The 12740-nt window shown below is 46.7% G+C and overlaps 2 protein-coding genes across 3 annotated transcripts; one reads left to right on the plus strand and one right to left on the minus strand.

Moving 5' to 3' along the window:
• Positions 1–4960: 4960 nt before the first annotated feature.
• Positions 4961–11379, minus strand: LOC127293418 (glucosamine inositolphosphorylceramide transferase 1). 2 transcript variants are annotated; one of them, XM_051323038.2, is made up of 5 exons: positions 11062–11379; positions 10857–10979; positions 10043–10210; positions 6574–9946; positions 4961–6471 (listed from the first exon to the last, which is right to left on the minus strand). In XM_051323038.2, the coding sequence occupies exons 1-4, from the start codon at positions 11311–11313 to the stop codon at positions 8267–8269; spliced, it is 2223 nt and encodes a 740-aa protein (XP_051178998.1). In that variant the 5' UTR covers positions 11314–11379; the 3' UTR covers positions 4961–6471; positions 6574–8266. The 2 variants fall into 2 exon arrangements, with proteins under 2 accessions (XP_051178998.1, XP_071674813.1); XM_071818712.1 differs by having other exon boundaries at positions 6560–9946.
• Positions 6070–8000, plus strand: LOC127293419 (uncharacterized). The gene is made up of 5 exons (XM_051323039.1): positions 6070–6364; positions 6601–6734; positions 7189–7336; positions 7497–7603; positions 7695–8000. Exons 1-5 carry the CDS (start codon positions 6070–6072, stop codon positions 7734–7736), a joined length of 726 nt encoding a protein of 241 aa, XP_051178999.1. The 3' UTR covers positions 7737–8000.
• Positions 11380–12740: the final 1361 nt, after the last annotated feature.

Consider the following 12740-nt stretch of genomic DNA (forward strand, 5'->3'; position numbering starts at 1 on the left):
AAGCTGTGGTTGGATCTTTGATCGGTACCAAGAGCCGCCTTCTTGGGGTTGACACTGTGCTGGTTCTGTTGCTCGATTATTTTTCTCGTGCTTTTCCACGGCCCCTTGGTTTTGAATGGCAAAGACTTTAGTTAGGTCCGTTCAAACCATACATAATCAGGCTTTGGGTACCCCGAGTTGCACACGCAAATTACTCTTATGTCTTTGTCAATGATAAGTACTCTACTAATAGTTCAGACCATTGATTTTGACATTATTGATTAAGTAAACTATTGACCTCATAGGTTTTGTAAAGCTGCCACACCTAACAATTTTTTCTTGACGGAACGGACTTTCCATCAGTTCGGACTTTTGGTTCGGACTTTTGGTTCAAGTGGCTAGTGCATAAAAGTTAATATGGTATCAGAGCCCCAGGTTTCGAGTTCAAATCCTGGCTTTCACAATTTATTCTAAAAATTATTTCTTCTCCCCTCTCTTCTCGTAGCCTCCTGCCACGCCCGGCCTCCCGCTGCCTCTTTGCCTCTCTACACGTGTTGACTTGTCTTCTCGTCTTCCCGTCACACGTGAGAGGGGGTGCTGAAGTGTATAAGTAGATTGCCTTAGATTGCCTAGACCTATCCATCAGTTTGGACTTTTGGTTCAAGTGGCTAGTGCATGAAGCTTAAGAGCATCTCCAACAGGCGCTGGAAAAATCGGCGCGCTATACGCCGGTTTCAGCGCGCCGTAAACACATAGCGCGTGCAGCGGTGAAAAGTGCCCCGCCGGAAGCGGCATTTTACCGCGCGTTCTCGGGCGGGAAAAGTGCTCCTCCGCCGGGCGCGCCATTTTGCAGCACGCGACGCGCTGCGACCGTTCTCAATTCAAAATAATTCAAACAATTCAAATAAAACACAAAATTTATTTAAAAATACGAAATATATTAAAAGTTCGATGATACGAAATACATTTTATTTGAAACTAGTCTATCCTACTCCGAATCCCACGTGAAGTCGGACGAGTGGCAGCTCGGAGTCGTCTCGGACACCGGCGTCGAAGTCCACTCGAAGGAGGAGGAGGAGGAGGAGAGAACGATGGTGGACGGCCCGGCGCCATTTTTCCTCTCCTCCTCTTCCTCGCCGCCTTCTCGGCCCTCGCTGCCTTCCTCTCCGCGGACTCTGCCCGGCGCTTCTCGCGGCTCGCCTTCTTCGCCGCCGCCGCCGCTGCCTTCTCCTCCTCCTTCCGATTGTAAAACGCCTCCATCGCCGCGAAGTCTTCGGGAAATTGTCGCGCCCACTCGAGGCGGAGGCGTTCGTCGCGCTCGGCGATGAGAAGCCGCTGCTCGAGCTCCCGTCGGCGGCGCTGCTGCTCGCGTGTGATGGCCGGCGATGGCGGCGCGAGAGCCTCCGCCTGCTCCCGCGTCCAGACGTCGTGGAAGTTCATCGTCCGGTGGGAGCGGCCGAGACGCCAGGTGACGGCGTCGTACGCCCGCGCCGCCTCGTGCGCCGTGTCGAATGTCCCGAGGCGGATGCGCTCGTCGCCGGAGCGGATCTCCGCGTCAAAGCGGCCGCTTGGCCGCGCCCGGACGCCGAAGTAGCCGGAGGCGGAGCGGCGGCGCGGAGGCATGGTGCCGGAGACGGAGGCGGAACGTCGGCGCGGAGGCAGAGCGGTAGGGGAGAGAGAGCGAGGCGGAGCGACACGCGGAAGATTCAGACGGTTGGCGCGTTCGCGCGTGTCGCGTTTATAGCGCGCGCGGTAGCGCACGCGACAACTTTCCCGCGTGGGATGGCGCAAACGCGCGGGCGCAGCAAATTTTTTACCGCGCGCGCCCTTTTCCCGCGTCTGCTGGAGCTTCACGTGGGTGCCCCCGCGCGCCAAACTGGCGGTTTTTTTGCCGCGCGCGCCTTTTACAGCATCTGTTGGAGATGCTCTAACATGTTGAAGTGTATAAGTAGATTGCCTAGCCCTTTCCATCAGTTCGGACTTTTGGTTCAAGTGGTTAGTGCATGAAGCTTAAGTGCTTAACATGTTGAAGAGGGAAAATGATCCAGTTAATAAAAGAAACCGGACCCAAAGACCATACATGCACGGTTAACTAAAGAAAAACCGGCGAAAACCGCACACCACACACCCAAAAACGAATCAAGGCACATCGTCTGATCCAGATACAAGAGTTCCTAGGCCCAAGACCATTGGAAACACCTTGTACCCAGCCAAGCCAGCACCCGCAACCTCTAGAGCACTCAAGCAACGAGATGGGTGCTCGTGAAAAACCTCATGACCGAGACTAGCCATTTACCTCTACCAACTCTCGAACAGCTTGGGTCGCCGCTGGCGTGACAGGCTTCTTACACATCCGCAAATAGGTCTTCATTTTCTCTTGCACCTCTTCCTCGGAGCCTTTCCTTGAGGTTGCTTCCTTTGGCAGATCTCTGAAAGACTCTGCCAACCTATGCTCAGCGTGCTTGGCAATCGGAATTGTGCAATTCTTGTTCTTCTTTTCAAGACGTTCACTACGCCTACTGACACAAGTGGAGTCTCCTTCAAACTGCACAAGGATCGGTGCATCGAGCAACGATAGCGGCTCAGTGCAGCAGAAATTGCTCAAGTACTCATCAAGCAAGGTGGAATAAGCCGGGGCCGGTGGCACTCCATTTCCACCAAGTGGAGATTAGGTCTTCTCGGCCAACTCCATGCCATTGCCCAGAGGCATAGGGTCATTATGAACGTTCACGATGTCGAACAGCTAATTTCGTCGCCAGACAGCCGCCAACAAAAACAAAGATTAGGGGAAAATAAAACGCAGAAAAGATAATAACGAAGGCACAGACGGCACCACCGTGAAAAGACAGACCTAGGCACACGAGAGCCATATGTTTTCATCAAGAACAGTCAGTCAGCATGATCAAAACTCCACTTGCTCTGTGACCCAAGACACCAACGAGCCAAAGCACCATTATGTTTGGCACAAAGTTGGGAAAGAACTCAGCAACCTTCTGAGTTGGTCTATGAACAAGTGGATTCAAGTTTGATGTGAAATCTCCCTAAGCATACATGTATGCATATTTAAAGTATGCCTCTACCGAGAGTAGGTCCTTGCACACACGCAATTATATGCAGGTATATCACTCGGGTTGTAAACACCTGATATATATTTATACTTCCATATGTCACATGCATCTAATCAATCAATACATAAATTACCTGAACCTACCATGCAAAGGAGTAGCGACTGATGTCCTTGTCTATGTTACTCCTCCGAGTGTCTTATCACTAGTAGAACATTTGCATGCCAATAAATTCAGAAATTTGACTATATAAAGTGCCATACCAACAAAAGGTCCGATGATAGAGTTTCACTTGACTTTTATTTGTTATTCAAGACTCTACATGTTAGTTTGTCATTCCATATGTTCATTCTCAACCAAGCAAAAAAATGTAGCATGCAGTGCCATAGGTAAAGTATTCACTTAAGAATTAGAGACATCGAGAAGAGGCAGGCGTACCAGAAGAACAACCAAGTCGGCTGGTTGTGATATATACCCTCTGTTTCTAAGTATAAGCCATATAGTTTTTGGCACGAAAATTAAAAAACGCATATTAAGAAAAAATTACAACAGGTTTGGACGGGATTACCTCTATACATTTGACATGAGAAATAGAGGACTTTGCATAAGATAAGAAAATATAATCTGATCCCTAAAAGGCATTTTCAGACATGCGTGTGACACATCATCACACGAAAGCCTATGTTTTTAAAAAATTCTCGAAAAACTATATGTCTTATATTCAGTAACGGATGGAGTATTCACAGAGAGAATGTAACTCAACGTTGCGTGGATTGATGTTCAATCCCTTGTTGGAGACCTGATTGCAAAATGCCACCAGTTTTGGAGCTAGGGCCTGAAACGGCTACCACTTTCAAAAAAATTGGCAAAAAACAACATTCCACCATCTAATTCTTCCAAGAAGCACTGACCGGTCCAACCATTAAATTGCAGATATAATAACGGGGTTGTTACTTCAATGCGTATTATGCTTTTATTTCAAAGTCAAGTAAGGTGCTCATCATGTAGCTTAAAGTTTCAGAATATATTTTGAAGTAATTGACCAATGTAGCATACATGGCCACAACGCTGTCGTATCATCATGCAGTTCCCCCTCGTCCTTCCTTCTAAATCTGGCATGTACTTTTCTATGCTATAAAAATTCTGTAAAATTAAGAGGACCCCTTTGTTTTTGAAGCAAATCAAACGTTTCTCCCTGAGGTGAGATGCTCTGGGATATTGATTGTCGACTGTTTATTTGGTGGCGCCGTGGGGGCGATGTGGCTGGATCTTTGATTGGTACCAAGAGCCGCCTTCTTGGGGTTGACACTGTGCTGGTTCTGTGGTTCAATTCTTTTTCTCGTACATCTCCTTGGACCCTTAGAATAGCGAAGACTTCAAGGGCTTGTTTGGTTCCTAGCCACACTTTGCCAAGCCAAAGTTTGGCAATTTGGCATGTGTTTGGTTCTTGCCACATTTTAGAGCTGCCACACTTCACTAATCATATGGCCCACTTGTCATAGAGTGAATTTTTTCCCAACTTTTGCCACACTTCTTCCAAAATCTTAGCCACACTTTTGTGGCTGCCACACTTGCCAAAGTTAGGCTTGGCAAACTGTGGTTGGGAACCAAACAGGCCCTAAGAACTTAGGTCTCTTCAAACCATAGAATTATGCTTTGGGTACCCGAATTGTACACGCAAATTAGCGGTACCTGGGCAATAATAATAACTCTAGTGATTTCTTCACACCATTGAAAGAATAACAAAGATTGGGGGGAAATAAAACAAGAAAACCGGAAAAGATACTAACGAAGGCACACATGCCGCCACCGCCAAAACAGACCAAGGCACACCGCACACGACATCCATCCGTTCGATCAAGAACAGTCGATTAGCAAGATGAAAACACCATTAGCTCAGCGACCCAAGACAGCAATGAGCCAAATCACCGTTGTATTTCCCACAAAGCCACCATGACACCGTTGCCAATGACACATGACCCCAACATAAAAGGTACTTGTTCATTCTACAAAAGAAATGTTGAATCAGAGGCTTCTCCTAGTTCTCGCTGCTGTATTGGCAGCTAGAGATGAGGGGAACATGCGGAGACTTTCCTGAAGAAAAGTCGACCTCTTCTCCCTCAACAACACCACTAGTTTAATGGAAGAAATTTACTATGTTATAAAAGAATGTAAATGGCACATGCCCGGTTCCGGTTTTGCCTGCTTCGCATCCATTGATGCTATCACCACGTTTCTGTTGCAGATGCAATCATGCAATGCCAGAACAGTAGAGCTTGGCACCTGACAAAATATTGCAGATTCACAGATATATCCCCTCCTTTTGCGATGCCAGTCAATCTTGCAATTCAGTCTGTCAGTGCAAACAAACAATTTAGACGATCCAGTTTTTGGATTCTTGAAACTGGGTGGTAAAACAATCCAATGTTTTTCTTTATGAATGTTCCTGGCCATTTAACGAACAAACAAAGCACCCACCAATCTCCATCCTTTCCCCGAGTATCTTTGAGTAGATCCACTGATCCATGAAAAATGAAGCTTGAATTTGTATTGGTCGATGCGTGTGCTGCACGTGGAAGTATGCCACCGCCACGGAGAACCTACCATTGGCATAGGACGCATCCTTTGGTAGCTCTGATGTGGGCAGATAGCGACGAGCAAGATACAGCCGGGTACCAGCGGATCCCAGAGCGTGCCAGTGATCCAATCGCCAACGTATAATGAGATCAACTTGGAATAAGATAAGCTTGCGCGCGAGCGCACGCCTAACAGTATTTGGCATTTCTTCTCCACAGCGGCGACTCCCCACGCCAGTGAAGAGCTAATCCAACTCACTCCGTCCAGACTATTCTCTGTCTCTGCTCAGCTTCCCTCCCTCTCCTCGCCCACCCAAGAGGCCATCCACCTTTCTCTTGACCCCATCCTCCTCCTCTCGCACCTTATCTTACCCATTTAAATACCTTGCATCTTCTTGGGGGGAGAGAGAGAGTAGTGAGAGGGTAGACAAAAAAAGAGAGACAAAACTATGGCGTTGCTGCAGCACCAAAGGTTGCCCGGCATTGGCTGCGGCGACATCTTGGCACGGGCAAGATCACAATGTCTGGCAGCGGCGTCCCATGCCCCCTCTTTACCTGTCTTGCTGCACTTTAATGGCGGCAGCAAGCAGGCTCATCTCGTCTCGCGTAAGGCCGGCAACGCCCTAAGCTTGAGCGGGAGGAGCAGGAGGCGAGAACTATGCGTCGTCGCGGCATCGGCGGCCAGCGTCACGCCTGCGTTGCCTAGTGGCGTCAGCGCCAGCGATGTCCTTTGGCCCTCGGCTGGTGAGTTTCGAGCTTTGAGATTCTTTTGCCTCTCCTGCTTTCCCTGGATTTTTATGTTCATTCCCGGTAGTCATAATCACAGTTGGGTTTGCTCCCTTCAACGGTACCTGTCAGACGATGGCAGTTATTTCAATCTTTCTAAAACATCAGTTTCATGATCTTACCACCAGTTATACTTCAAGAAAATAGAGTTACCATTTTTGACATACTTTTCTTCTCCTGGTGATATTATGAAGGTGCATTCTTGGCGATGGCAGTGCTAGGAAGAATAGATCAGATGATGGCGTTCAAGGGAGTATCATTGACAATTGCACCTCTTGGAGCTGTCTGCGCTGTGCTTTTCACCGCTCCAGCCTCACCAGCTGCCAAGGTTCGTGGTCAACAGAAAAATTTAGTTTGGCAATATTTATATATTGTAAGACAGCTAGGATCCTAGGGGTGGATTTAGAATGACGTATTGCATTGATTAGCTTTACATAAACAATATGTACATAATGCATTTAACCTCTTCTTCTATGATTTCCAAAAAACAATATTTTTCAAAAGCTCCATCCACAAGCAGTTTCTACCCAAGTATTAGAACACTTTGAATTTTGAGAAGACTTCTATCATCTGGTATTGAGGGATATACTGTAGGCATGTAGAACTTGGTTGAAATAACCCTACTCTACTTGCTTTCTTAAGTCATCAACACGCCATCAATGTTTATGTTTCCTGTCATTTTCAGTGTAGTAACTGCCATGTCATAGCTTCTCATTCGCATTGCAGAGAATCAAGAGATCTTGATAACCAATACTGACACTAGCAGGTGATTTTTTTTGCAGAAATATAATATATTCGTCGCACAGATTGGTTGCGCAGCAATCGGTGTGCTTGCCCTGTCGTTGTTTGGGCCTGGTTGGTTAGCAAGGGGTGCCGCTCTTTCTGCTTCCATAGCATTCATGACCATCACAGGTTCTACACACCCTCCAGGTAAAAAACCAGCATAAATTTTCCATCTGGTATATTACCCAGGTATATGCATATGTGGTATTTCTATGTGCTTTACTGAACTCTTATTAATTTGTGATTTTTCTGCAACGAAATTCAGCAAAGACATAGTTTAATATCACCTCTTTCATGATGATTACAGCTGCAAGCTTGCCTCTCTTGTTTATTGATGGCCCAAAGTTTCACAACTTGCAATTCTGGTATGCACTTTTCCCTGGAGCAGCAGGCTGTGTCATTCTTTGCTTGATTGTAAGTTAACTGTACCTCTGACCCTCCTGAAAGTACATAAGAACTGTTATAATGAGAGCTGAACATTGACTCTTGAATGCACTTGTTGCAGCAAGAAGTGGTGGTTTACCTGAAGAAGAACTACAAGTTTTGACTCAAGCACTGTCATTTCATGACTTCTTGAACCATGGTTTGATTATTATCCAACATGTGCCATAAATTGATGGATCAGCATTTGGAAGAAGTTGACAAATTTAGATTTAGTTTTCTTGGCTCATTTGCCAAGGGAAAACTAGTAGGAAAATAAAAGCTTATTTTGCTTGCTAATTGTAATTGATCATGGTAAAGACCATGCAAATGTAATGTACATATATACCAATGAGAATGGAGTATGATATATATACTCACTATCCCTACATATATGTTTCCCAATAGTATATCTCATCTAATATAATTTTGCAACCATAAAAGAAATAGAATATTCCCAATAACCTCAGGTAATCTGAAAGGAGAAAACATGCCATTCACTCAAACATGGTTGCAGTTGCATGCATGCTTGCACAGTTGTAGTAGTAGTAACCATCCAAAAGGTAAAAGATGGATTCAGTAGCTTTACCAACTTATGAACTTAGTTAATCAGGCTATTTAAATCTCATGAACGAAAACATGTAGTTAGACGTGTTACTATACATCCCAGTCATCACCTCTACTGCTAAAGAATCTCTTAGCAGTTAAGTTTCCATAGATCTCTGAAAATTCCGCAAGGCATTTGCTCCTAACATGATAATGTGCTTGTGTGTTTCGGCTAATGGCTACTCCTGAAAATTTAGACATGTCAATTGCCCAAGCTGGCTTCACATACTCCACTGTGCTCATTGAGCTTGCATTCGCAAACAAGAAATTTAGAAGGACGTCCTCACAATTGAAGAAACTGTCTACAGTCTCCCTTCCTACCTCAGCCTTCTCGCTCCAATACCTCTTAAAAGCCAACTCATGATCCATAAATGCTGCTCCAGTCAGTATCATGTTATAACCTCCTTGTTGCCGAGCATATCTCTCATTGCGGTATTCCAGTGGAGTACCTTCAGCAAGGCGTGGATAGTAGCCAACGATCCTGTCAGGGTGCTCCCTCCATACCTTGAACCCACGCTCTAAGTCATCACATGGCATCATGATATCATCATCAAGCTCCATAACAGCTCTTGTCTTAATTTCTTCGTCTATGTTGAATCTGTTGTTCAGAGTGTTCTTATCTTCAACTCTGACTCTGACAGGAACTGCTGACTTCAATTCATTTTGTACTGGGGGACGGCCCTTGTTCCAGACAACTACAATCTCCCTCACTGATGCACATTTGGAGTAATGCTCCACAAACATCTTCAAATTCCAAAGCCGGGCGTCATATGTCATAGTTAACAATGTGAACTGTGAGTAACTACCCTTGATTGGATATGGCCCTTCAGCACCATTGCCACCATATATGTAGTGAGTTCCAAGACAAGTTAGAAAAGTTAAAATTAGTATAACTACTGCTACATAAACTCGGCCCTTCCAAGTTCTGTAGCCAATTCTCCCACCGAGAAGAGAACCCAACTTGTTCAAACTGGAAATCAGCAAGCTTAGCTTGTACTGTAGAACGAATTGCTGCTTCGCATGGAAGAAATCATCCCGTTTCTCAGTTTGTGGAGCACACCATCTGAGTGGCAACGTGCATTTAATCGCACCAATGAGCCCACCAAGCAGCAGAACTAGTACAAGAGTGACTCCATAAATCATGCACCCTATGGTCAGACGGTGAACTGAATCACTTGAGGACACTCTATCACCGTCCATTACCCCAATCCAGACTTGACTTGATTGAAGCCATTGAACATCAAGATGATGGGACCGTGCACCATTCCATGCATTTTGGTCCTTGGGGGGCTTGTCGATGGCAAATGGTACCTCAACTTCCTTGTATTCATTTGCTGTCAGGATTTCAACTTTGAAGACTTTGATACTATGGCCAGATACACCGGCACTATCTTTGCCTATACGATAGAGATTGCTGTCATAAATGAATGGCCTGCCTCCATTTCTAAAACTCGACCTGTTGGCCATGCTACGAATTGGATTATGCCTGTGTGGATTCCAAGGAGCAAGAGGGGAGCTGCTATACCAGATACTGAGCTCTCCATTCTGTTTTCCACCATAAGAGCTTAAATCTGATCCAAGGAGCCAATAGGAACCCTGGAAATTTATGATCACTGAATCTACAAGTGGCTTCTCCAGAAGGACCTTCTCCAATTTCCACGTAAGGGGGAAATCCAATGCACGGTATAACCGAAGATCTCCATTCTTACTGCTTTCCGGCATCATATAGATCTGCAGATTGAGGCAAGTAATAAAGTACATGTAAGGATGAATAGAACTGGAACTTCTCGACCACGAATAATAAGCAGCTTTGAATGGGATATTTACCTTGTTATCATAGCTGAACACATATGGGTATGAAAGATGCCAGTCCTCATCTAGCACCACGCCCAATTGCTGCCATGTTGCCCCGGAGTCCTTGCTCACAGCAGCAGCAATGTCACCTTGTGATGTAACTGGGTTCTTCGTCTCGAAAAACATGTAAATGGCATCACCCTGAGGAAAATTCAGTTTCACATCCATCCGGTCAAGGTACAAACCACGACTGAACAATAACTGATCACGGCGATCTTAAAAGCTCTGATGAAAGATACATGGCGGGGGACAAATCACGATGGCAACTACTTTCGCCTCTAAGTATGAAAATGTACAAGGGTGATGTTCAGAGCAGCAACACGAACTTGGAGCATCAAGCATCTAACAAGTGCCCCTAGTTGATACTAAAACAGTATTCAATTACTGAAGTAATCTAATTGAGACATGGGCCCATTGGTGTGTTATATCTACTTGGGTTACTACTTGCTAGATGCGGACACACAATATGGCATAATCGACGCAGTATCCGTCGCCCTGCCTGATCATATACATGCCCGCCTGCAGAGAGCTACGAACCGGCGGGAATATTGAAATCAGAACGCGACCAAAGCTTTACCTTCGCGCACTAGCTTGGAGAACCAACCACCCAGTTGATACTAAGATATTCAAATTTAGTGGCGTAATCGATGAGGAACACAGAATATGGCATAATCGATGCAGTTTCCGTAACCCTGCTGCTCTAGTGCTGTGAGAGCTGCCACAAGAGAGCTGCTAGCGCGAGGAAATACTGAAATTGGAGCGCGACGAAGAAATTAGAGGTTCGAACCTGGATGAAGAGGAAGGGGTTGGCGACGAAGCTGCTTGGGAATCCGGCCTCCGCCACGTCCGCGCACGTCACCGCCGGGTTCGCCACCGGCCACGCCGCTCCTTCGTCGTTCGAGATCCCCCACTGCGCATCCACGGAAAACCCCAAGTTAAACGCCGCATAATAAAGGACGCGCCCACTGGAGCAGAGGAGGGAGTGGAATTACGTGTTCGATTGGCTTGAGGGTGAAGGGGGAGTCGCCGAGGAAGACCCCGGCGGACCAGGAGCCCTCGGCGTCGGCGCCGCAGCGGCGTGTGGCGGGCGGGTGCGGGAAGCGGGGGGCGAGGGCGCGGGAGAAGGCCGCGGCGACGAGGGTGAGGAGCGTGATCGCGGCGCAGAGGTAGGCGGGCGCGGAGGGCGGGGAGTGGTGCGGGCGCCGGCGATGCGCCGCCGTCGCCGGCCGCGGGGACGACGACATCGGCCGGCGGTTACAGATGGAAAGCTCCAGGTGCGCTTTTCTTTCCCCACTTCGGTTCTGTGACGTGGCGCGGCGCGGCGCCTCTGTTCTGCTGGCCGCTGGATCAAGACCCCGTTCGCAACGGTTGCGGGAAGAAATCTGGGACGTCGATGGCCGATCTGATGGCTGCGGTTAGCCTGCAGACGAAACATGTTGATCTCTTCCCCACGGCGACCTTTTTTTTAAGATAATACTATATATTAAAAGCTAGCAAGTAGCCTCATTAAAAACTTTCAGCCCCCTTAAATACCCTGGTAAGAAAAAGAGTGCGTCAGAAACTTGCAGCCATTAGAGTCACACCAAGTTACAATCAGCCTGAAGGCTATGAACCAGAAAAGCAGGTGGCTCAGCATCCAGAAAAACGACCCATCTTGCAAACTTATATATTTCGCACAAGAATGAGCCGCCTGGTTAGCCTCGCGACGAGCATGACTTAAACTAAAATTAGTGAACAACAAACTCAGCTCACTAATCTCATCTAAAACCTACTTGATCACTGAACGATCAATAGCTCTATTTTGCCAAAGTCGAACCAAATCTTCATACTCAACTTCAAAAATGACACTGCTGAACCCCTTCCTCGAGCATACAAAATAGCATCTCTAAGTGCAAGGGACTCCACAGTCAGAGGATCATACAAACCTCGGTAAATTTTATCTGTAGCACCACGGAAAACCACCCCCTCCCGTGCAACAACTCCCCACGGCGACCTTGTGGCAACGTGAAGGAATGCCATTTTTCGCCAAATTTCAATGAAGAAGTTTTCATTATGCAATGTGAATGGTAGCACGAAAGGAAAACTACTGGAATGCGAGTTAAAACACACGTTTAGGGTTTTCGTGGATGGAGCAACGTGCTCCCCACCTCTTCTATTTATATACTTGGCAGGTTACAATACAAGGCACATACGATACAAATACACACGTATGTGGACCGATCTTTTAACACTCCCCCTCAATCTAAACTACTATTACATACAAGGTTTAGATTGGTTCGAAATCGGTCTAGCATCTGCCGTGTCGCTGGCTTAGTGAAGATGTCAGCCAGCTGATCATTAGAAGAGATAAACCTTACCACCAGAGCGTCATCAGCCACCTGCTCTCGCACAAAATGGAAATCAATCTCAATGTGCTTGGTCCTAGCATGGAAGACTGGATTCGCCGTTAGGTAGGTAGCACCCAAATTATCATACCATAAAATCGAAGCTTGCCGCTGGGTAACACCAAGTTCTCGAAGCAATGAACAAACCCACATAGCTTCGGCTGCTCCATTTGCAAGAGCCTTATACTCTGCCTCAGTGCTAGATCTGAAAACCGTGGGCTGCTTCTTCGAACTCCATGAAATAAGGTTCGGACCCACGAACACTGCAAAACCACTCGTAGAGCGTC

Source organism: Lolium perenne, chromosome 4 (genome assembly GCF_019359855.2).
Source record: "Lolium perenne isolate Kyuss_39 chromosome 4, Kyuss_2.0, whole genome shotgun sequence".
Classification (NCBI taxonomy): Eukaryota; Viridiplantae; Streptophyta; class Magnoliopsida; order Poales; family Poaceae; genus Lolium; species Lolium perenne.